At 33.7% G+C, this 24,068-nt stretch overlaps 3 protein-coding genes across 8 annotated transcripts; 2 read left to right on the top strand and 1 right to left on the bottom strand.

The window, feature by feature from the left end:
• On the top strand, positions 5,128 to 12,059 carry LOC109360602 (vacuolar protein-sorting-associated protein 11 homolog). 5 transcript variants are annotated; one of them, XR_002109189.1, is made up of 7 exons: positions 5,128 to 5,268; positions 5,542 to 5,861; positions 7,254 to 7,427; positions 7,528 to 7,851; positions 7,948 to 9,702; positions 10,876 to 11,386; positions 11,780 to 12,059. XR_002109189.1 is itself a non-coding variant. In XM_019605617.1 (6 exons), exons 2-6 carry the CDS (start codon positions 5,604 to 5,606, stop codon positions 11,263 to 11,265), a joined length of 2,901 nt encoding a protein of 966 aa, XP_019461162.1. In that variant the 5' UTR covers positions 5,128 to 5,233; positions 5,548 to 5,603; the 3' UTR covers positions 11,266 to 12,059. The 5 variants fall into 5 exon arrangements, 3 of the variants coding, with proteins under 3 accessions (XP_019461162.1, XP_019461161.1, XP_019461160.1); XR_002109188.1 differs by having other exon boundaries at positions 11,722 to 12,059; XM_019605617.1 differs by having other exon boundaries at positions 5,128 to 5,233; positions 5,548 to 5,861; positions 10,876 to 12,059.
• On the top strand, positions 13,430 to 21,665 carry LOC109361038 (protein DETOXIFICATION 44, chloroplastic). Of its 2 annotated transcripts, none has more exons than XM_019606332.1 (14): positions 13,430 to 13,641; positions 15,035 to 15,159; positions 15,602 to 15,757; positions 15,883 to 16,025; positions 16,751 to 16,886; positions 17,704 to 17,800; positions 17,906 to 18,006; positions 18,827 to 18,990; positions 19,084 to 19,155; positions 19,278 to 19,394; positions 20,231 to 20,326; positions 20,441 to 20,562; positions 21,054 to 21,128; positions 21,219 to 21,665. In XM_019606332.1, the coding sequence occupies exons 1-13, from the start codon at positions 13,460 to 13,462 to the stop codon at positions 21,124 to 21,126; spliced, it is 1,584 nt and encodes a 527-aa protein (XP_019461877.1). In that variant the 5' UTR covers positions 13,430 to 13,459; the 3' UTR covers positions 21,127 to 21,128; positions 21,219 to 21,665. The 2 variants fall into 2 exon arrangements, with proteins under 2 accessions (XP_019461877.1, XP_019461876.1); XM_019606331.1 differs by having other exon boundaries at positions 21,054 to 21,205; positions 21,251 to 21,665.
• Positions 22,093 to 24,068, bottom strand: LOC109361039 (dehydration-responsive element-binding protein 2A-like). The gene is given in 3 exon segments (XM_019606334.1): positions 22,093 to 22,347; positions 22,349 to 23,432; positions 23,925 to 24,068. Coding segments are annotated over 3 exon segments (1,176 nt in total). The 5' UTR covers positions 23,957 to 24,068; the 3' UTR covers positions 22,093 to 22,287.

Genomic DNA, 24,068 nt, shown 5'->3' with positions numbered 1-24,068 from the left:
TTGGTTAATATTATTTTTTTGAGAAGTACTTAATGCTCTTTTTAGATTGATCACCTAAAAAATGATTTCAAGTCAAAAATACTTGTCTCAAACACTTAACAAATAAACTTTGGAGTAGTTGTACTACTTAGTTTATTTTCCAAGTTAAGCATGTTTTTCTTAAGATCTTACATTCATCACTCATTCATTATTAGAGTCACCAATGGTTAGGACGTGACAACCTAATCTCTTTTATGGTCGTAGTATTGTTTAAGTGATGAATATAAGTGTTTATGATCGTAGTATCAGATATCATCTTTTTTGCGCTGTGAGAACTGTCCAATCCAACAGAATACCTCATCCAGGAATACAAGGGACTCGTCTTACCTAAACTCTCCCTCGAGACTTTGCTGACGAATCACCGCCATCACCATCCTTCTCAACATCACGGGGCTCGTTCGTCTCCCGTAAATTTCCTCTCCACTACTTCCTTATCCATAATGACTATGCATGCTAACCGAGGTTAGCAGATTTAATATTTTAATCATTCTTTTATTACGATCGACCCATCCTAAGACATCTTCATCGGGAATGCTTCTAGTGGGACCCGATCTTAACATGAATAGAGGAAAATTTCATCTTCACTTCGAATCATCGTTGAATCACCATGGACGGCCCAATGGCCAAGCCTCTTATAGTTAGACGATCTCGCTGCGTGGAAACACATAACCTTTCGGGTCTCGCCCTTTTACAATGTATTTTTTAGCACTTATTACTTTGGTTATGATGAACTTCCTGTACAAACTCCGAAGAGTCTAATGTGATTGTTCTTCCTTACGAAGTTTATATTTTTGGAGGGTTAATCGACTATTTAAAGGGTTAATTGATTATTCTCAATCCGCCTAGAGACCTCTCGCCCAAGTGAGGTCTGATGCTCAAGCAATAGCTCTGATAATCGATTATGTTGAATGTTAATTGATTATCTCTAGTTATAGTAGCTACAAGATTCTGATTTTTGATATCGATAATCGATTATATAAAAGAGTTAATCGATTATTCCTAGTTATAGTAGCTACAATATTCTGATTTTTATATCGATAGTCGATTATATAAAAGGGTTAATCGATTATTCCAAGTTACAGTAGCTATAAGTTTTTTATTTTTGATATCGATAATCGATTATATAAAAGGATTAATCGATTATGACCATCAGACAGGGAGTTTTAGAATACGGAAAATCGAATATCTCAAGGGATAGTCGATCATTCCTAGTTATCGTTATTCAAGTAATGTTCATCCATAAATAACCACAACATTACTCTACATCTATACATATCCTAAATGATATAACTTAAGAAATCATCCATATTTAATCCTAATTGGCAAACAATCGATTAAGTACGAGATTTCTTAATACACAAGACAACTCCAAACTTTTGAGGTAGTTTAAGTGGTCCGGATGTCATATTTTAACACCACTATGTCACAATGTATTCTCTCTCACCTTAGAGTGTAGTGTGGGTGATTCCTCCGGCGAAAAGTGTGAAATGATCTTGCGGTCCAACGTTGAAAGCTTAAAAAATAAACACAAGAAGAAATCGTTAGGTTTTAGAGTTTCAAAACTTGCATGATACCCCTTGAGTACAAACATTTTTTTTAACCTATTATGGGCTTGATTACTTTCATCCATCCAGTCCAAGTTTATTTATCCTTGAACCATCCTTTATCATTGAAAGTTTTGCTCACAATTTCCATCATTTTCAATGTAAGATTTTAGGGTTTAGGGTATTGTCAGCTAATACTCGACTGGATATTAAAAATCCTTTATCCTTGAACCATCCTTTATCCTTGAACAATCGCGATTAAACCATGCCCGAGTATTGTCAGCTAATACTCGACCGGATATTAAAAATCTCTCGATTTCGGTTAGAACTTCCAAACACGGAATTCAGAGTGAAAAATATTTAGAAATACGTTATAGACGAACCTGATGTCTATCTTGACTCGAAATAATATTTTGAAGCCAATGGCACAATCGAAATTCGATTTCGAGTTATGAAACTCAAAAATACGTTTTTGGGCCGAATTCAGGCGAGTTTGGGCCCGACAGTAGCTCAAAAACTTTCTGTCTCACAAAATTACGAATATTTACCACAAAATAGGAATTCACAAATCAAGACTAACACTCAACTACGGTTTAGCCTAAATCAATACCGATTAATTTCTAAAATTACCTACTTGGTAAAAGAAATAATTAACAAAACATACAAAGAAAATTCACAGTGTTATAATTGGGTCATTTTTTTGAACCTAGCCTGAGACCTAAAGTTGACCCGACCCCAAATGTTGACTGAGTTAGCCTTTGTAACCGAACCCAATCCCAAAACTGATGAAATATAATGCATATAGATAAAGTCTTCTCAATGTTATTCATTTAAGTAAAGTGCATTGATACCCATGAGTTTTAGTAAAATTACACAAATCACCACTCCATTTTTCAAACTTACACAAATCACCCATAATTATATATATATATATATATATATATATAGACACACACTTACTACGCTGTAGAGAAATAAGTGTAATTTCTTAAACAAAAAATGATAACGAATGTAGTCAAGTGAAACAAAATATAGTATATTGTGAAGACACGTTCAAGTAGTATAAGAGTAAATGTTTATTCATTATTTTTGATTTGTTACAAACTATATCAATATTTGTAAAGAGATGTTTAAATCACTCTTATACTATAGTGTAACTAACAAAAACATCGAATAGATATTGACTTTCATACTATTTGAATTTGTCTTCATATATCATATTTGTTTAATTTAATTACACTTATCGCCATTTTTTTACTTAAGAAATTACATTTATCTCTCCTATAGAGTTAGTCAATGTAATGCATGTACATAACTATGAGCAATTTATATAGATTTAAAACAAGATGAGTGGTTTGTGTGATTTTACTAAAACTCAAGGGATATCAGTGTAATTTACTTATTATGTATACATAATTTGATATATGAAATGATATATATTGTTAATCTTGTATATATGATGAAAAATTAGAGAACTAATGATACTTTAAACCAAAGATATATCATAACTCTATATATAATTGAATATAGACACATACATATATGATGAAATGATGAGTGAGTAACCATGAGCAGGATCATGCTTGTCCCCTAATCGGCCATAAATATTAATTGTGTCTAATTTTAAATTCAAACTTAACCTTAGACCCTATCAAACCCCAATCATATTCGAGTCCAATCACAATAAGTGAAGTTAGGGGAATAAATAAGGTTGACCTTGTTCACCTTAATTTAGTGTAGGAGCACATGAGGGAACATTGATTTATTGGTCACCATGATAATAGAATGAGGGAGTTCAATAGATAAGAACATTGTTTTTGGGTCTAGTGTTTCATCAATTCATGTACATAAAGAAAGTTGAACAAATAAAGTAAAGTTTATGTAATCGATTATTATTCGAATGATTGCTACAAGGAATTTGTGAGATTTAGAGGAAGTACTAAAATATTGAAGAAGGAAATAAACAAGATATAAGATAATGAGAAAATTTAGATGAGAGTGTAAATTAGTATTATTAATACTTTATCGGTTATCAAACTAGTCATGATATTGGTATAGTGGTTCAACCGACGGTTCACTAATTAAACAATATATATATGAATTTAGATATACATATATAATATATTACCATTAAATGCTGAATAATCAATAAAAACTAATAATTTTTTTTTTTATTAAAAATTAATTTTAAATAAAAATCGGCCGATACGACCATTATAGTTAATCGGCAGATAAGACCAATTTCAACCGATTGTGACTAATATGATTACATGACCGACATAATTATTGTATCATATCAATATTATGACCAATTTACTAGTTGAACCGGCTAGTAGGAACTAATTTTTACAACACTAGTTTAAAGATTTATATATATACAAAGAGAGATCCATTACACTCAAGTTAAGTTACACTAATTACACTTATTCTCGACCATTCATTATATAATAATAATTAATAACAAGAAGATAACTTCAGAAAATAAAATTTATTTATAAATGTAAACATTAATATACATGATAAAACTAATGTTATGTGGTTAAAGATAAAATGATCAAAATTTAAAAGGATAAGATAAAAATGATAAAAGAATGATGATATTATCTTAATATTTTATGATAAATGTGATGCAACTACAATCAATTTAGTGAAAAATCAGAAGAAAATAATATCAATCTACATTGAGATACATACTCATAATATATATTTAGTGTAAATTCGATGCTTGAAAGTTATCAATAATTTAATATAATAAAATAATTTTTTTAATTCAATAATATTTTTGACATGACAACTTGCTTTCCAGAAGATAAAAACTCATTCAGTTATATGATAATCAGTCAAATAACTTATTTTTTGAAAATAAAAAATCATAAACTTAGGAGGTTCTCATCTTAACAACCAACAAAGTGTTGGTCTAGCAGTATAAGGTTCTACTGGATTCATAAGATTGAGAGTTTGATTCCTGTGAACGACACTTGTTGGGAGGGGCAACCACGATTTTCCGAAAGAGATTAGTTCCTTACCAAAAGGTGAAAAATAATTTTAATAGTACATTTCATCCTAGCACCCTAATGTTAATTTATATATACCCCATATATATATATTAGATAATTTACAAAAAGAAATTAAAATGTATGACAAATAATTATCATTAAAATATTTAATAAAACCAATGCACATTAATGATGAATAATGTATTTAAAATATAATTTTTTACTCTAACATTGCATATGTATTAAACTTTTTTTAGTTATTTTATAAATTAATTTTTTTAAGTTTATATAAATATTAATTTTTTTTGATAAACATAATTTATTATTAAAAAATATTACGCCCTAATAATGAAATAAAAGTTTGATTGGTGATATACTTATCATCTTACTAAATAAATATCCATATAATATTTTGATAGTATAATTGGATAATGAATTTTTGTTGAGCATAACTTGTTTAGAAAATAAAAAAAAGAAGAGGAAATTGAGCAAAACTAATATTGTTTTGCATAACGGAGAAGACAACACACTTCTCCCTTCTTTTCTCAACTTCTCTCATTCTTCCCCAATTCTGAACCCTAGACCACTACCTCCGATCATCACCTCCGACCACCGCCGCCGTATTCGTCGTCGTCGTTCATCACTTCGTCGCAGGTCCTTTATTCACTCTCGTCGTTTTATTTCCTAATGTTGTCTTATAGTAATGTTAAATTTCATAATTAATTTATTCAATATTTTAATAAAAATCTTAATTTGATGTTCGCAATCGCCAATCTCAATATCTAAAATACAGTGATTTGGATTTGTTTAGTGATCATTGATAGATCTACTTCAATATCTGATGTAATATTTCAAAACAAAAGGAATAATAAATAACAAAAATATCGTGAATTTCAATAACATTTAGCTTCAGTTAGCTTGATTTTAATTAATTTTTGAACTTTTGTTATTGCTTTCAATAGATTCAGTGAGTTTCTTGTAAACTGTTTGGTGAAACCTACGAATCGGTTGGATACTTGGATCAATGTATCAGTGGAGGAAGTTTGAGTTCTTTGAGGAGAAGTATGCTGCAAAATGCTCTATTCCTGATGAGGAGGTGGAGAATGGTGATGATGGTGTTGCTGCTAACAAGAACAAGAAGATTCAGTGTTGTTCAAGTGGCAGGGGAAAGGTGGTGACTGGCTTCGATGATGGGATGGTTTGCTTGTTTGATCGAGGCCTCAAGTTCAATTATGCGTTTCAACCTCACTCCTCTTCTGTTCACTTTCTTCAGCAGCTCAAGGTTTTTATTTTTCAGTCCCTCTTTACAACTTTATAATTTTTTTACTTGGTTGGTGTTGTTGGAATTTGTTGTTTTGTGTAAAATGGTATGGGTGTCTTTTTTTGTGTGGGAATTTTAGTTGTGTTTGATTGAGAGGGTGAGCCTTGGCGCAATGGTAATGATGTTGCCCTATGACTTGAAGGTCATTGGTTCAAATCTGGGAAACAACCCCTCCACTCGCGTGGGGTAAGACTGTATATGTCCACCCTCCTCAGACCCTACCGAGTGGGAGCCTTGTGTAATTGACTGACCTTTTTTAGTTGTGTTTGATTTGATTGCTCGTTTGTGTTGGTTGGGCATGTTTTAATGAGAATTTGATGATAATATGGTGCTTGTTGGGCATGTGTTGGAAAGGGGTGGGTCATAGCATGAGTTCCATTCTATATTTTGTGCATTCTATAAATAGAATAGAAGTGGACAAAAAAGTGGGACATTTTGGTACCATTAAAGAGAACAGAAAAAAATCAATCTATTAATCTCTTGTTCCTTTTAATTCTATTGTATTACATTCCATTATTTTATGTCCGCATGCCAAACACTATCTATGTAATGGCAGCAACCAACAAGTCAAGGGATAAGATGAGGTAGTACCATGACTGAATTTCTCTTGTGCCGTTGTATTCTTAAGAACTGCATCTAAATAAGATCCATATATTAAAAGCTATGCGAGTCCATATTCCTTAATGACATAAGTGCAATTGAGCGATGGTTCATACAAAAGAAAAGAAAAGGTCTAGAAGACACAAGTCTGGAAAAGTGGTGAGAAAGACAAAAGGAAAAGGGAAGAGAATCGCATAGTGATGCTCTTTGCTCTCTGCTTGTACAGTCATGTGTCATTTGATTGTAACTAGGTGTTCCATGTCAGCAATGTAATTCAGCAAGAGTTGAGTGCCAGTTCAGCTAATTAACTAATAACCTGGCTGACACTAACTAACAACTTAGTCGGCACTGGTTCACAACAGAACCGAGCCTTAGAAAGTAACAAGTGAAGCCTACTTCTGTTTTCTAATAATAATAATTCATAACTCGCTAAACGATTTGAGAGAGATGTGAAGAGGTGTTGATAAATTTGTTTGCTTGTGTTGGAATTGTTGTTTTGAGTAATGGGTATATGATTTGTACTTCGTAGCATGTGATTTTGTTTGATTTCTCATTGGTGCTTCTTGAGAATCTTTTACTGATAGTTTCATGATATGAATTTTTTTTATTAAAGAGAAATGGGTATGTGTTGAAAGTGTAAATCAGTTTTCTCTTTGCTTCATTCTTATTACTCTGAAAGAATTCAAGGAGTCATGACTAATTTTTTAAAGATTCGTGATAGAGTTGAGGTTTAATTTTTTTGTTGTGGTCCAGCAACGCAACTTTCTGGTGACCATTGGGGAAGATGAACAGCTTACTCCCCAACAATCAGCTTTGTGCTTGAAGGTTTTTGACCTTGATAAGATGCAAGCTGAGAGTTCAAGCACGGCGAGTCCTGATTGTGTTGGGATATTGCGTATATTCACTAATCAGTTTCCTGAGGCAAAGGTAATGACATGTTATGCATGCTTGTTACTATTTCGTAATAACATGGTTTGGTTATTTCAGTCCCCCATTTTAATGACGTGGGAACTATGTTATGCTGCAGATTACTTCTTTTTTAGTCTTAGAAGAAGTGCCACCTATACTACTCATAGCTATTGGATTAGATAATGGTTCTATTTACTGCATAAAAGGAGACATTGCCCGGGAGCGTATCAACCGTTTCAAGCTTCAAGTGGAAAACAATTCTGACAAAAGTCCTTCCTGTGTTACTGGTCTTGGGTTTAAGGTGGATGGTCGATCTCTACAATTATTTGCTGTAACTCCAAGTTCAGTGACCTTGTTCTCATTGCATGACGAGCCACCAAGAAGGCAAACCCTTGATCAGATTGGATGTGGTCTAAATAGCGTTGCAATGAGTGACCGCGCTGTATGCCATCTTTGTCCCATATTCTCAGTACATTGTTGTATAGTCTCATAATTATGTTCTCTCTGACGCTAAATCTTTCTCTCATAACATGAACAGGAATTGATAATTGGTCGATCAGAAGCAGTATATTTTTACGAAGTTGATGGTCGTGGTCCTTGTTGGGCTTTCGAGGGAGAGAAGAAACTGATAGGCTGGTTTCGTGGATACCTTCTGTGTGTTATTGCAGATCAAAGAATGGGAAATCATACTTTCAACATCTATGACTTGAAGAATCGTTTAATAGCCCACAGTGTGTTGGTTAAAGACGTTTCTCACATGCTCTATGAATGGGGTAACATCATACTCATAATGGCTGACAAATCAGCTTTATGTATTGGGGAAAAGGATATGGAAAGCAAGTTAGACATGTTATTTAAGAAAAACCTATACACTGTAGCAATTAATCTTGTTCAGACTCAGCAAGCAGATGCTGCAGCTACTGCTGAAGTGCTAAGAAAATATGCTGACCATCTATATAGCAAGCAAGACTACGATGAGGCAATGGCTCAGTACATACAAACTATTGGTCACCTTGAACCTTCTTATGTGATACAGAAGTTTTTGGATGCACAAAGAATCTACAACCTCACAAACTACTTGGAAAAGCTACATGAGAAGGGTCTTGCTTATAAAGATCACACCACACTTCTGTTGAACTGTTACACCAAATTGAAAGATGTTGAAAAGTTAAATCTATTTATTAAAAGTGATGACAGCATCGGGGAACTTAAGTTTGATGTGGAAACAGCACTCAGGGTTTGCCGTGCTGCAAATTACCATGAGCATGCAATGTATGTTGCAAAGAAGGCAGGGAAACATGAGTGGTACTTGAAGATCTTGCTTGAAGATCTTGGTAGATATGAAGAGGCCTTGGAATATATTTCAAGTCTTGAATCAAGTCAGGCAGGGATGACAATAAAGGAGTATGGTAAAATTCTAATAGAGCACAAGCCAGTAGAGACAATTGAGATTCTCATAAGGCTTTGTACAGAAGATGAAGACAGAAGAGGAGACTCAAATGTTGTGTATGTATCTATGTTGCCATCTCCTGTTGATTTTCTCAGCGTCTTCATTCATTATCCTCAGTCCCTTATGGATTTTCTTGAAAAATATACCAATAAGGTTAAGGATTCGCCTGCTCAAGTGGAGATTCACAATATCCTATTAGAATTGTATATAGCCAATGAATTGAACTTTCCTTCAATGTCACAAGTTAATGAGGATGCAGTTAATGTACCATCTGCTAAAACTTTGATTTTAAGTTCTCAGTCTAATGGAACCATTGCTGAGCACAAAGGCTCACAAGAGGAAACAGACCGTCTTGAAAGGCGTAAAAAGGGTCTAAGCTTGCTTAAGAGTGCATGGCCTCCAGAGACAGAACATCCACTTTATGATGTTGATTTGGCAATTATACTGTGTGAAATGAATGCATTCATAGACGGGATTTTGTATTTGTATGAAAAGATGAAACTCTATAAAGAAGTAATTGCTTGCTATATGCAGAAACATGATCATGAGGGGCTAATTGCTTGCTGCAAAAGGCTGGGGGATTCAGGTAAAGGTGGGGATCCATCTCTTTGGGCTGATGTACTTAAATATTTTGGTGAGCTTGGAGAAGATTGCTCCAAAGAAGTGAAAGAAGTTTTGACCTATATCGAGAGGGATGATATTTTGCCCCCCATGATTGTCCTTCAAACTCTTTCGCGAAATCCATGCCTCACACTTTCTGTAATCAAAGATTACATTGCTCGGAAGCTTGAGCAGGAATCAAAAATGATTGAAGAGGACCGACAAGCTATTGATAAATATCAGGTAAGATCTTAATCGATATTTTATATCTTTGTCTGTCCATCCATCATGTGGCCATTACATATAAGTTATAAGTTATAACCAATAGCTCTCTTAAGCCTTTTCGTTTTCTAATTATGTGAACTTAGAAAATAGTAAGATAAATCCACGAAAAGGAACCAAAAGCACATAAGACAATAGGTTTCAAAGTTGAAGCTGTTTATATTTGAAGAATATAAAAATGTGTGGAGGAGGGATGTATGCAGTTAAGCCTGTTTGCATTCAAAAGGTTGGTTAGAAATTGAAATCAGGAATGTATATTACTTGAAACAGTGCCCCATAATATAAGCGCTAATGTTGAGATCGGTAGAAAGAAAGTTATAACCAAAAGGATGTATGGACTCGCTTAGTAAAATCGATGTGATTCATATGAATGATCCAAAATTATACTGCTAGTACCTTAAGGCTTAAACATTATTGCATAACCGGTGTTTGACCAAAAATCGGGGCTATTTCAACCTCTACCTAAGTCGCGTAGCCGATGATCCACCGAGGATCGGGTCGTGTCAAACATGTGTCAGTTTAGGGTTTCAAAATTGTGCCTTCTCTTCGAACCACTTTCTCTTCTCTTCCTTTTGTATTTCTGTACTTTGGTTTCAATTAGTCCTGAATCATTCTCCCACAACATGTTAAATTACGAATTTGCTTCTTATGAAATAATTAATTATAAACAGGAATCTGGACAATGAAATGAAAATATAGATACTGAGATTTGTCATCCACATTTGGGAAAAACACTTCAAAAATTGGGGTATACAGTTGGTGATTTTGATTATTCAATTTGAAGCAGAAACCTGTTTTATTATAAATTTATATGATATCGTTGCTTGAATATGTAATTATTCATTTATTCCTAGCATCTAAATGTTAAATCATGACACATTGATTTATGAATTGACTTTTCATCACCTAAGTCAAGTTCAGGGTGAGGATGAACATTAGTGTATTGTGAATTTGTGATGACAAAAGTGGATAGTATAAAACTATAAATGATTATTTGGACAAGGTTCGAAGAAGCAATCATTTCTTTTAAATTAATTTAATTTACTAAACATTTCTCAAATGAACATATATAGGTAGAAAACTTTCCCCCCTAATCAGAGCATGAAAGGATTTATATAAAGTATTTATGTGCAGGAAGATACACTATCGATGAGAAAAGAGATTCAAGATCTTAGGACAAATGCTAGAATTTTTCAGCTTAGCAAGTGCACTGCTTGCACCTTCACTCTTGATCTCCCTGCTGTGCACTTCATGTGCATGCACTCGTTCCATTTGCGCTGCCTTGGTGATAATGAAAAAGAATGCCCTGAGTGCGCTCCTGAATATAGGTCCGTCATTGAAATGAAAAGAAATTTGGAGCAAAATTCTAAGGACCAGGACAGGTTTTTCCAGCAAGTAAAGAACTCCAAAGATGGATTTTCTGTCATTGCTGAGTATTTTGGAAAAGGGATCATCAGCAAAACAAGAAATGGATCCACTTCTGGTCTTGGTTCTGGAAATTCAACATCCAGTAGTGTCATCTGAGCTTTACAATTTGTGTCACTTCTATTTCTGCACTTTTCTGGATATTAGATGAAGTTGATTGTCTTTGGGCTCTCTTCTCCATCACTGCTTGTTGTAAAGCCTACATAATCTGGAGTCCAAGGTTTATATTTTGACTGTTTTCTAAGTGTGTTGGCTGTTAATATTTAGGGAAACGTCCAAAAACAACCCCAAAATTATGCATATGTGATTTGGTCCCTGAATTTAAAAAATGTGTAAAAAGGACCCTGAACTCTGGTTCAGGTGCAGATAGGCCTTCCCTGTTCAAAAATGCCCATTGAACTTTGCATGACGTGCAAGTTAGCACCTGAGCTCTCCATCTTGGAACTGAATCACACAGTTCAGGGCCTTTTGACACATTTTTAAATTCAAGAACTAAATAGTGTATCATGCAAAGTTTGGAGATGGTGTTTTGACCTTTCCTTTTATATTATCCAGGTGGCTCATTCATCAAGTAAAGTTCCTGAATGGTCTTGCATTTTTTGTGTTATGCCAGAGTATTGAACTTTTTGGAAGGATTTGAAGTTTCTTAGTTTTGTGGATCCGAACAGAATTATTTATTGCAGCCTCTCCTTGGTGGAAATATTGGACAAATATTTAGGTCAATGTGAGGTTCAGTAGGTGTGAATTCAAGTGATACTTTTTCTTTTCTTTTTTGTGTGTAAAATTATGAGGGATTGATTGATAACAAGATGAGATTTATATATGTATTTTAATATTTTTTTGCAAAGGCCATAACAAATAGTAACAATATGTGATCTGTGTTTTTTTATCCACCATTTACTTCCTATTTATTTAAACTCAACTGCTTGAGGTAGGAGTGTTTATGATCATGGCACAATTTGGATAAATTTATTACATTTTGGATTCTCTCCATAGTTATATCTGTCCATTATTATTTTAAGTGTAGGTTGCATTGATGAAGTTAACAAATGAATTAGATTATTAGAATAAATGAGAGTTTTTGTAAAGAAAAAAAAAGAGTTTTTGGATGATCATGTGGGAGACAGGATCCAAATTCCAAGTTACCTTAGTCTACTCTTAACATATTGATGGCACAATTTATTAGGACTTGAAACTTGTTATGTAAAAAGTAGATATGTCTGGGTTTGAATCAGAACCTTCTGATATGTTAATATTAACTTCATCAGTCTTGCACATTCTTTAAACACATATTTACATGGTTGATAGAGTTCCATCACCTCTGCAGACAGGTTTATATGCATTACTATTTGGATATTATTTGTTAACATTATTTTAATAATTTATAATTATTAAATAACTTATAAATAAAAATAGAAATAGTTAATTATAATTCATTATTTAATTTAATTAACTAGATGGCACTGCTTGTAAGTTGTAAGCATGATTGCAAAGGTGATATTTCTGATGTGAATTTCCTTCAGCCATGAGTATATAAATTATAGGGACTTTGGACAACATGATCCAGATTTATAATGAAGTGCAACTTAACTAACCAAAAATGAGGTTGTAGTGAAAACGAATTTAACCTAAGGTAAAATTTGCCTACAATATCAAGGGTTTTTGGATAGGATTTTACCTTACTACTATCATTAGTTAGTCATATATGTATGTCTAAAAAAGACCCCAAAAATCACGGCATTAAAAGAAAATACGAGACTAAAACTAAGATATATGTTTTTTTCTAAAATAAATTAGTGTGAATATTTTATTATTTTATAAAAAATAGGATTATCAATCTAAGTTAAGCACCGCATTTTTGCCTTTGTCTAATTAGGTGTCATTCTAATAAACACCCCAAACGTAAAAGTCCATGATGGAAAGAAAAATACTATTTTTATACTTAGTTTTAAATATAAAAATATCATTACAAATACAAGTATAAGAGTACAATTGTTTTTTTTTTTTCATTTTACTTTTTACCTTATTTTACACAATACTTCTATCTCTATTATCCAAGAGAAGTTTAGCTCATACAAGAAGTGAAAACACAAGGGCTCAAAGTGCTTCTGATCACAACCATAAATAATATGAGGTCCTAAGAATGCATCAACACAAATATTTATTTCTGACCAAATAAATAAACTAAATATGTAACAAATAAATAGTAATTAAATAAAGTAATAAACAAATATTTGAAAATAGAATATATGGCTATTATACAATATCAAAGGATTCATCATTCATCCAAAAAATGGCATCTTCTACTCTCTCATACCGTTTTCTCTGTACACAAACTCTTCAACATCACAATCCACCATTAAAGTCTTCAACTTTAACCTCAAAACCTCATTCCTTTACTCGTCTAAGACTTGCACCCAAAGCTTCTCCTAACAACAACAACAACAACAACAATACTTCACATAACCCTTTTAGGTAAAATTCTCTCAAATTGTAAGCACTCATCTTATTACTATCTAACTTAGGAAGTTAACATATTAGTCCTTGGACTTTAGGGATTTTACATATTAGTCCCTGAAAATGTAGCATATTGGATTTATATGCAGCACTTGTGTATTAGACCCTGACTTTAGGATATTAATCAATTAATGTATTGCTCCTTGAAATTATAGTATGTTATATTTAAATTGATGCTCACATGAGAACCAATTTGACTCAAGAATTGTTGATACAAGAGAAATCCAATATGACGAATGTTTACACTTTCAAGGACTAAATATTTTAATTTCTTTAGGCTTAGGAGCTGAATTGAGGGTTTTATATTTGATTTTCAATTCCTAGTCAAAGTGGAGAATTTTTTTATAATCATTTTATAGTCTTTGGAACTGTAAGCACTGATGACATTAGAGTCTGACTTCAATTAATATGTTAGTGAAATTTTGATTGTCAAATGAAAATCAATTTGATTGAGAATATTTGGCACGGTGGACTAATGTGACCGGTGGTTACAATTTTAATGACTAATGTGATATAACTCGGAGAATAAGAAGACATACTTATAATTTCAGGGACTAAAATCAGGGTGTGAAATTTAATTTTCAGTTTTTAGTTGTAGTGATAGGTTGCTACATTGTAACATTGAGCTCAAGAGTTCAATCCTGAAAATAGCCCACATGGTGGGTTTGTGGGAGTCTCATGCATTGTGCTGCTCCTTCCGGTCGTAAATTCGTAATGGAGTTTTCTTAGAAGAAAATAGATGTTATTAGAAAAGGGAGAAAATTACTAGAGGAAGAGCTCCTCACAAACACAAAATGAAACACCTAGAAACATATAACAAAGCATGCCAATCCCTCTGCATATCTCCATATGAACACCACTAAAAATCCCATGGTTTTACCTTAGAGCAAAGCAAAAAAGGCAACCCTGTCACTGATATAATGCAAAGGCGAAAAGGAATTGTTGAAAATTCTATGGTTCCTCTCCAACCAAATACACCAGAGGATTGCAAAAACATAGCACTGACATAGAATTTTGGCAGTTACAGTGGAGATTTTATTCTACTTTTGGTTAATCTTTATTTTGAGTTCAATTTTGAAATTGACTCTAGTGCTTTTATTTATTTTTTTGTTTGTGAATTGGGGTATTGAAGTTTAGTTATTGTGTTTTGAAATGAAATGAGGTGGCTTAAATTTGTTTAATTATTTATAAATTTTGGTTTTGAGGTTTTTTTCTTTGCATTTGAACATGTCAAGAACCAATTCTCCCAAAAGCTTAAGTTGTTAGGTGAAGGCTCTCAAATGGTTTTATATATCTAACATAACAGATATGGTTATATGGATTTTGAAATTGTTTATTGGGCTTTGAACAGAAATGGTTGGCTTAAATTTGATGAACTTGGAATGGATATTCTTTCAATTGCACTTCCTGCTGCTTTGGCTTTGGCGGCTGACCCGATTGCCTCATTGATTGACACAGCATTTGTTGGCCACATAGGTACTTCAGTGAAAATGAGTTTTATGATTGAAGGTTGATCTTTATTTGGGGAATAAAGAAGAATTCTGAGTTAATTTTATTCGGACTTTTGGAATCTAACCAGTGACTATTCTAATTGTTAGTGGTGTTGTTTGTTTAAATAATAATTGTAACCTTGTTGTTTTTGATGATGATGATAGCCAGTATTGGCTTTTCTCTCATTCTGTTTGTTTTATCTTATATAAATAATTGTTATCAAATGCAACAAGAGAAAAGGGAAACATATAATGAAATCCACAGGTTTAATCTACATAGCAGAGGCTAATCTGGGTAGGGTTAATGTAATAAATACAAAATAAATCAAAAGAATAATCTACCTATTCATACTATATGATAGGCTTATACAATAATTATATGGATTCCAACAAAAAGAATTCTCCCTTGATTAGATTGCTCAATGCAGGTTCAGTTGAATTAGCTGCAGTTGGGGTTTCAGCTTCTGTGTTTAATCTCGTGTCAAAAGTATTCAATGTTCCTTTACTTAATATTACCACATCCTATGTTGCGGAGGAGCAGGCACTGATTAGAAAAGAAGATTCTACTCAAAGTGATGACAATGGTAATTTTGTTTAAAAAAACTACCACAGTTTTGGACTTGGTTGATACTTTTCCTGGACTTGGTTGTACATTTTCTTGTTAAGATGTATCTACTAAGAGTTTTGATCTTGTGTGGTTGTTATCAAGGTTTATCGGGAAAGTACCAAAACAAGAAACTCCTTCCTTCGGTATCAACATCTTTAGCACTTGCTGCAACTCTTGGAATTGCTGAAACTGTGGCTCTTTTGCTTGGCTCTGGCACTCTTATGAATATCATGGGTATACCTGCTGTATGTCAAACTTGGCTGATTAATGATCCGTCCATCACCTCATATTGTTATTATGTTTGTTCATGTTACACCTCCATTACTTGTTTGTTATGGATCACCTTCTCTGCCTTTATACAACTTCTCTGTGTAGCAAGGAGAAGCTGTCATGTATAAACATCTATTGTATTATTGCAAATGGCATTTTTCGAATGTAGAACCTTACCACACACACCAATTAACGCAGCTTTGTTTAATAAGTCTATGTTCTTTTTATGCTATGCTGTATATAATAGTTTTAATGAATCATCAGAAAATATTGCTGGAAGAAAAAATAATTTCAGATTTAAAGTTATGTTTTTATTTTAATTTTAAGTATTGTTTTTATTTGACATATGAAATGTGTAGGACCTTGCTCACATGCCTAATTTAATTTCTGTAACAATTGGAACTTTTACTGCCAATTGTATTATCTTAATACTTAATTAAACATGTTGCATTTAATTTAAGTAACATTAACAATCAATGTTAATATACTTTGTTTTGCTTTGCATTCATCAAGTATTAACCCCACCGTATGCTTAGCAAGAAAATCTATAAATCCCATTCCAGAATTTTGGTTTTTTTGGTCATGAAATAAAAAAAAGTAGTTTAGCTTTTCTCGGGCATTTTATTTTGTATGATTGTATTTTACTTGCATTCTCTCAGACTTAGTAGTCTGCTCATATTCCATTTTATACACTCTACAGGATTCACCTATGCGTGGACCAGCTGAGGATTTTCTTATGTTGAGGGCCTTTGGTGCTCCACCAATCGTGATTGCATTAGCTGCACAAGGCACTTTTCGTGGATTTATGGACACAAAGACACCTCTATATGCTGTCGGCAAGTATTGCAGCAGCTTCCTCTCTCTCTCTCTCTCTCTCTCTCTCTATCTTTACCCACTCATATGCTATGTACAATTGAAATTAAAAATTTCTTCATGAGGGTCCTTTTGCAATACATTGTCACTACTGGAAATAAGGTTAAAGTTTTTATCTTGTAAATTGTAATGGCACAGAGCTTAGTGATAATTCAATTTAGACAAGAAATTAAGACTTAAACATGTCTCTGAAAATCAAGAGAAGAGAAAATGCATTACATTATTTGAAATTTTAAATTACAAGCATATATTCACTGTCTGATATGATCCATAAGTCAATATGTAATGGAGATTGCTTAATTTACTTAGTTATTGAAACCATAATCCGAATGTGTCCTTTCTCCGCTGTTCATATTTTATGGATAAATGCAACAACAAAAAAACAAATTGAACTATTTTAATTCTTGATAAAGACCCTTTCAACTAGTGTATTCATTGCAGGCTCAACTCAATGTTACAGTAAAGTGTAATGAATAGATTTGGGATATAGCAGAGCAAGGAGTTATTACCTGCAAAGTCTTTGCACATTTTCTTCATTTTACCTTCTTCTAAAGCGTGCAGATCCTCTTCCTTTTTAAAAGATTTTTTGGTGTTTGCGATTTAGATGATGGTGTTATATAGATTCTCACTGCACTTTGGCTCAATTGGCTGTCAGTTTCTTGCTTTTGCATGTTTGTACTTTGAAAAATGCTCCATGCAGCTCTGCTAGTGTTGACGTGGAGAAATAGGTAAAGAATTTGCTTGATGTATAAATGACAAAAACTTGTCTTGGAATGTCAGGTGCTGGAAACTTTCTTAATATCATATTGGATCCAATATTAATATTTGGTTTTGGCCTTGGCGTTCGTGGTGCTGCATTTGCTACTGTGATCTCTGAGTACGTCAATGATGTGGTAAACTTAGTATTATCTGTGCATTATGCACATGCCCTTAATTCAAGTCATATTCTGCTTTTAACAAAATTTGTCATTTTGCTCACCAGATATTTAATGGCTTTCATTCTTCTGTTTAAACTGAGTGGCAAAGTGTGGCTAGCCCCTTTTGACTTTGATGGGAGAAAAGTTTTCAGCTATCTAAAATCTGGTACCTCTTTTCTAAATTAAGTTGTTTGTTGCTTGTGTTGTCCTTATCCTTAACCAAAGCACTTTGATCAGAGTGGATTGGAAAATGTTTACCTGTTTTTGCAGTAGGTCATTGAAGTTTTCCTAGATCGACATCATCCATGCACGATTGTGGAAATCAAATTTAAACTTTCTTGATATCTGGACAATCCCTTATCCGTAGAACTAATAAACTAATTATGAATTTTTGGATTACATAATTTTCAGGATGTGTTGTTTTGCATTTATTTCTATCTTTTGCTTGAAATTCTGAGAGACTTTACTTGTTGATTCAAGTTAGATTATTATGTTCAATGACTAGTCAGTTGGAATGAGAATTTTCAGAAACAAGGATATATTTTTTCCACCAACAATATTGGTTGGAAGTTTACCAGGTCATAATTCATAATAAGAAAAATGCTAAATAAATAATAAAAAAATCCCTAAACCTACTTTCAACATGCAATAGTTTCCTAGGAAATCTATTGCTGATAGAACCAGAGGTGATTGACTAGTTTTTTAATTAAAAAAGTAGTTATTTTTTATCGAAAAGTCAATTTTAGTAGTGTATTACAACTACATTGCCTCTGAAAGGTTATGTTGGCCACATTTGTACTTTTGATAGGACTTCTGTGTCTGTTCATTTATGACAATATATGGTTCTGTGCTTTGTAGTAATGAAATATGATTTTCATTAGTTGAAAAAGGTTTTGTTTTTGTTAGAAACTTCTGTGACTTGATGTGATGTGAGTTATGGGAGCAATGTGGACTAAATTTTAATTTTTAACTAATGCGTTTTGTAGGTGGTCTTCTTATTGGCAGGACTTTGGCTGTGTTCATAACTATAACGCTCACAACATCTGTGGCAGCTAAGCAGGGACCTATACCTATGGCAGGCCATCAAATTTGCATGCAAGTTTGGTTGTCAGTATCTTTGCTCACTGATGCCCTTGCACTTGCTGGTCAGGTTAGATCATATGACCAACTTGTGCTAGTAGTCTTTGCTCACGATGAGTGAAACTTATTGTGTCGTGTTATCGCAATGACATTCCGTTTACAGGCACTTCTTGCCAGTAGTTACTCCCAGGGAAATTATGAGCAAGCACGCGTTGTTATATATAGAGTGTTACAGGTTACTCATTGTTGCCACCATAAACTGTTTCCCTCCTTCATTCATGTCTTATTTTATTTATATTGGAGCTTCTGCTGATGCAGAATTCTTTTCTCCTCTGACTCTCTTTTTGTTTCCATCAGATTGGTTTAGGAGCAGGATTTACTTTTTCTGTGATCTTATTCTTTGGGTTTGGAGCATTTTCTAGTTTGTTCAGCACAGACTCAGAAGTTCTGGGTGTTGCTCAGTCGGGTGTATTGGTAAGAAATCACAATTCCTCACAGAAAAATGCCTTTATTAACATTGTATAAGCTTCACAAATGCGGGTCTTAGTGGCAATGTGATGTCCTTAAATACCAACTCAAAGTTGTAACCTTTATGGTTGAGAAACATTACATTATGGTGTGTTTTTACTCGGGCAGGGTTTGGTCAGACAAAATATAAGACTGCATCGTTTTCCCTTTAAAAGAATGGAGTACGATGAACAATTTATCTTGTGAAGTTGCTTGGTTATGATTAATGTATAAGCTAAGGTCCTTTTGATACTTTCTGCTGCTGGATTTTTTCTTATAGGAAGTATGAGTAGACATTAATTGACCAATATAAATGATTGTTGCATGGCTACAAGTTGAAGTTTCATTGGGATATGGATTTTTTTTGGAATTTTACTCTTCTTCCTAGAGTGTGAGTCTTAGCGCAACGATAAGGTTGCTTGCCTTGTGGCCTGCAAGTCATGGTTTCAAATCCTGGAAATAGCATCCTCGCTTGTGAGGGTAAGGTTGCGTACATCTAGCCTCCCCAAACCCCAGTAGGTGGGAGCTTTGTGGACTGGGCCATCTTTTTTTACTCTTTTCCCTCTCGTATATTCTGGAATAGCCTTATTTTGCACAACCCAACTTCGGTCCTTCTCTGGACAATGGATCCTAATAAAGTGTCCTAATAATGTGCTTGAGGGGTGTTTTAGCTAACATTTAGTGGGACTAATTAATGTTCATTATAGCTGGTATGGTTCTCCTTTCTGTCTTTGAAAGCATGTGTATATGTAGATAATGTAGTAATATTGTTTGAAGTATCTGAAATTTACTCACATGTGCAGTTTGTTGCTGGATCTCAACCAGTGAATGCTTTAGCATTTGTTATCGATGGGCTTTATTATGGGGTATCAGACTTTGCATATGCTGCATACTCGATGGTAATTCACCTAGTCCAGTGATTGAAGGATACTTAAACATTTCATGTTTTTTTCTTAACTCAATTCTTTTTTGTTTTTCCTATATTTTGTTTTTTCGGATTTTGTTATGGATAGTTGCTAGTTGGACTAGTTTCTTCAATTTTCCTACTGCTGGCTGCTCCATTACTTGGACTTCCTGGAGTCTGGACCGGATTGTTTCTCTTCATGACTTTGCGTGTTGTAGCTGGCATTTGGAGGTACAGTATTTATTTCATTCTAAGTTGATGTTGATAGTTAGGATACTTTTGTGATGGTAGAGTTTACCCCATTGTACTCTTCGATATTGGAAAGTTAGCTTTAAGGACAGAGGCAAAATGATGAAGGGTATGTTGGTTGGCAATGGCATGTGATTTGGCATCATGTCACAGTCATGATTTTGTTTTTTCTATCTCTCCTTTCTTGCTAGGAGAGGATAAAATGTGTTAGGGAGGATACTTTTTGGATAAAACAAATATCTCTTATCTCTTATTAAGATTTTTATTAAAAGACAACTCAGTGCACGAGGCTCCCACTTAGAGGAATTTGGGGAGGGTAGATATGCACAACTTTGTCCCTGCTAGCAGAGAAACTGTCTCCAGGATTTGAACCCGTAACCTTGTGGTTACTAAGCAACAATCTTACCGTTGCATTAAAATCCCCCTCTTATTAAGAATTTTATTGAGGTAATATTTTTTTTCCTTATGTTAAGGTTGACCAGCAAAAGTGGCCCATGGGATATGGTCTGGAATAAAGATGGAGCAGAATTAACTGACATTCATTGAAGGTATATTCATCATTCAGAATTACAAACTTTCACTTATCAGGTTAAAAGCCCATTTTCACATGATGCTCAAGAACTTTACTATGTTGACAGTTTGACACTAATAGGATGTGCACCCTCTTCTGAATATCAGATCCTTTGAATTAAGGAGTCTGAGAATGTTGTATATTTATAGAATAACGCAGTAATTACTGCGAACCGATTTACAAAATCTTTCTGGAACAAATAGAGAATGGCCAAAAGAAGTACAGAGGGAAGAAGAAAATAATTCTACTGAATGATCAATCTGCTGCAAAGAAAGTCAAATTCTAGTTTTATGTTGGAAATTTGTATTTATTGAGAGATTGCTAAGGACAAAATTGTATGTTTTCATATCTGAAGTTAGCTGTATCTGAAGTTTGGTAGTTGGTACCATGACTTGTCACATTCTTTAACAGATTATTTCTAAATGTAAAGTACATATACTTATTTTCATCAGTCTTTAATATGCAGTATGGTTACTTTCATTGTTACTGTCAGAAAATTGTCAAATTCCTTGAAGTCCTTGAAGATTGTGCAAATGTTATTTTGAATTACCCATGAAGAAAAGAAAGATTCCTTTTGCAATTCTATGTGATGTATATGTAAGGTTGAAGTACACATTGATACCCTCAACTTCTAGGAATAGTCATTGTTTCTAATTTTCACTGTCAATTGGATCCAGAATACTTTTAGTTTCTTTTCTTTTGTAATATGCTACTTCCAGTTTCTAATTACTTGATACATTTTGATTTTATTTGGGACAAAATATCATGCTATTTGCCCCACTCACCAAAACTTTAAGAGAAACCATAACACATCAGTCAAATATAACCACATCTAAACTTTGGCCCCTATGTTTTCTTTCTAATAAGAATGTGTGCCTTTTAGGATATCAATATATCAATCATAGCTTCAGGGCAAGTTAAAAACATGGAATTCAATTTAAGATTAGACTACAGTGGCTGCATTTTTATACATTATATGAGTGGAGTACAAGAAGTACAAAAAAGGCATCATAACATTTATTACAAAATTCTTACTATAGATCATAGAGTATTGAATCATTGAGGTGGGGAAAAACAAGATCCTACAATAACCCCACCAAAATGAAAAACAGAACTTTGTAAGTTCCCAAGAACTCTTAAGATCCTACATGTGAAAAGCATATATCAAGTAACTTCTTCTCTTCCAATAAGCCAAAAATCATAGTCGGGACTTAAGAAACTGTAATCATTACCAACTTCATAGTCTGCAAACTGCATACTATCTAAACCCTTATGCTCAGTTTTCATCTCATCAAGATGTTTATATTTATATTGCTCATTTTGTGGCTGAATATTACTGATCTTTGAGCACTTGTTGCTACAAAGTTGCAGAATTTCAGAAATTACTTCCTCCATATGTTTCTTCGTGGTAGATGCATCGATTTCAGTAGTGATGCTATCAAAATGCTCACAACTTGGTCTTGGATTGCAGCATGGTTCTCCTGTTGTTTCTTCACTCTTTATCATAATACCATGTTCATTAGTTCCAGAAGTGCTACCATCAGCTCTTGTCATGATCATATCCATATCTATAGGCTCCATCTCCATGTGATTATCCTCTCCGTCTATGCCATAGTTTTTCGAAACATTCTCCAATTCTCCCTCTATCCCTTGATGAATTCTTGTCCTACATTCCTCATTTGTTGGAAATTGGACAAGAACTTGTTTTTCCTCATTTTCCTCAAAGACACCAACCTCAGAAAACTTGGGTTTGTCTTCAGCTTTTGCAAGTTCATCGCCATTCGAAGTATCTGCAGAATCACCACTAGGTGACTTTTCATCACATACACTAGATGACGATGATCCATCAGAAGCTATCGAATCAACACTAGAAGACTCGGGAAAGTTCAACCGCGCACAAGGACCATACATGATCTTAGCAGCTTCATCATAAGCAAGAGCAGCATCATGTGCAGTAGAGAAAGTACCAAGCCAAAGCCTAGTTGGTTTCTTACCAACATGGTTGTTGTTACCACCATTGATAGGTTCACGAATTTCAGCAACCCATTTACCCCAAATCCTTTGTCTCACACCTCTGAAGTTGCAATCTGAGTTCTGAGGACCACCTTTACCTCTCATGCAACCCTTTTTAGAGCCCTTTGCAGGAACTTTGTGAATCACTTTTTCCACCCCATTTTCTTCAGATCCAAGTTGCTTTTGCTTGTTGTAATTCTTCCATTTCTCAAGTGTGTCTTCAACTGAGTCACTTCCACCATTGCGTCTCTTGCGCGATTTCTTATATCTGCAGCAACATAACAAACCAAATGAACAATTTTTTGTGAGATTCCCATTCAGTTTCTTCAACAAATCATTGGCAAAGTTTCCAAAGTAAAGAAACTTACATATGTATAAAACAGAAACATGAAAAGCATTATGTGAAACCAGAACTGAAGATACTTCTCTTTCTGACAAAACTAAGTATTGTTTTTCAATTTTTTCACAAGAACATAACATGTATAACAATTCATCAATGAAAATATAACATATGTGACATCTATTTCTCTTGTTATGTTTTTATTGTGGAATAATGATACAAGCATTAAAAAATGGTGCCCAAGTTTTATCCTTTTCTTAACTACTCTTTGTATGCAAAAATCACTGATAAATTAAAAATATGGCAAATATTAAACAAAGATATAGTTTGGATGAAATGAAGAGAAAAAAGATTGAACACTAAGAAAGAGATGGAAATAGAGGTATATGATTAAGATGAATTGAGAAGAAAGTAACTAACCCATGAACAGTTTCAGTGTTCAACAATACCATATGGCTTAGTTCCTTGTTGTGTTTGTGTTTGTTTGTGTGTTGAGGGTTTTAGAGTGGTTTAAGAATTTGTACTGTTGAGGATGTTTGGTTTGGGATATGTCTTATTATGTAA

This window comes from Lupinus angustifolius, chromosome LG11 (genome assembly GCF_001865875.1).
Source record: "Lupinus angustifolius cultivar Tanjil chromosome LG11, LupAngTanjil_v1.0, whole genome shotgun sequence".
NCBI classification, from domain to species: Eukaryota; Viridiplantae; Streptophyta; class Magnoliopsida; order Fabales; family Fabaceae; genus Lupinus; species Lupinus angustifolius.
This window is presented reverse-complemented; position numbering and strand designations above follow the sequence as displayed.

Bases quoted from the DNA above. Each gene is read 5' to 3' on its own strand.
- LOC109361038 (XM_019606332.1), top strand. From the start codon at position 13,460: ATGGCATCTTCTACTCTCTCATACCGTTTTCTCTGTACACAAACTCTT. The intron at 15,160-15,601 runs GTACTTCAGTGA...TGCTCAATGCAG, and splicing joins AGCATTTGTTGGCCACATAG to GTTCAGTTGAATTAGCTGCA. The intron at 17,801-17,905 runs GTACGTCAATGA...TTTGCTCACCAG, and splicing joins TTTGCTACTGTGATCTCTGA to ATATTTAATGGCTTTCATTC.
- LOC109360602 (XM_019605617.1), top strand. From the start codon at position 5,604: ATGTATCAGTGGAGGAAGTTTGAGTTCTTTGAGGAGAAGTATGCTGCA. The intron at 7,428-7,527 runs GTAATGACATGT...GTTATGCTGCAG, and splicing joins ATCAGTTTCCTGAGGCAAAG to ATTACTTCTTTTTTAGTCTT. The intron at 9,703-10,875 runs GTAAGATCTTAA...ATTTATGTGCAG, and splicing joins AAGCTATTGATAAATATCAG to GAAGATACACTATCGATGAG.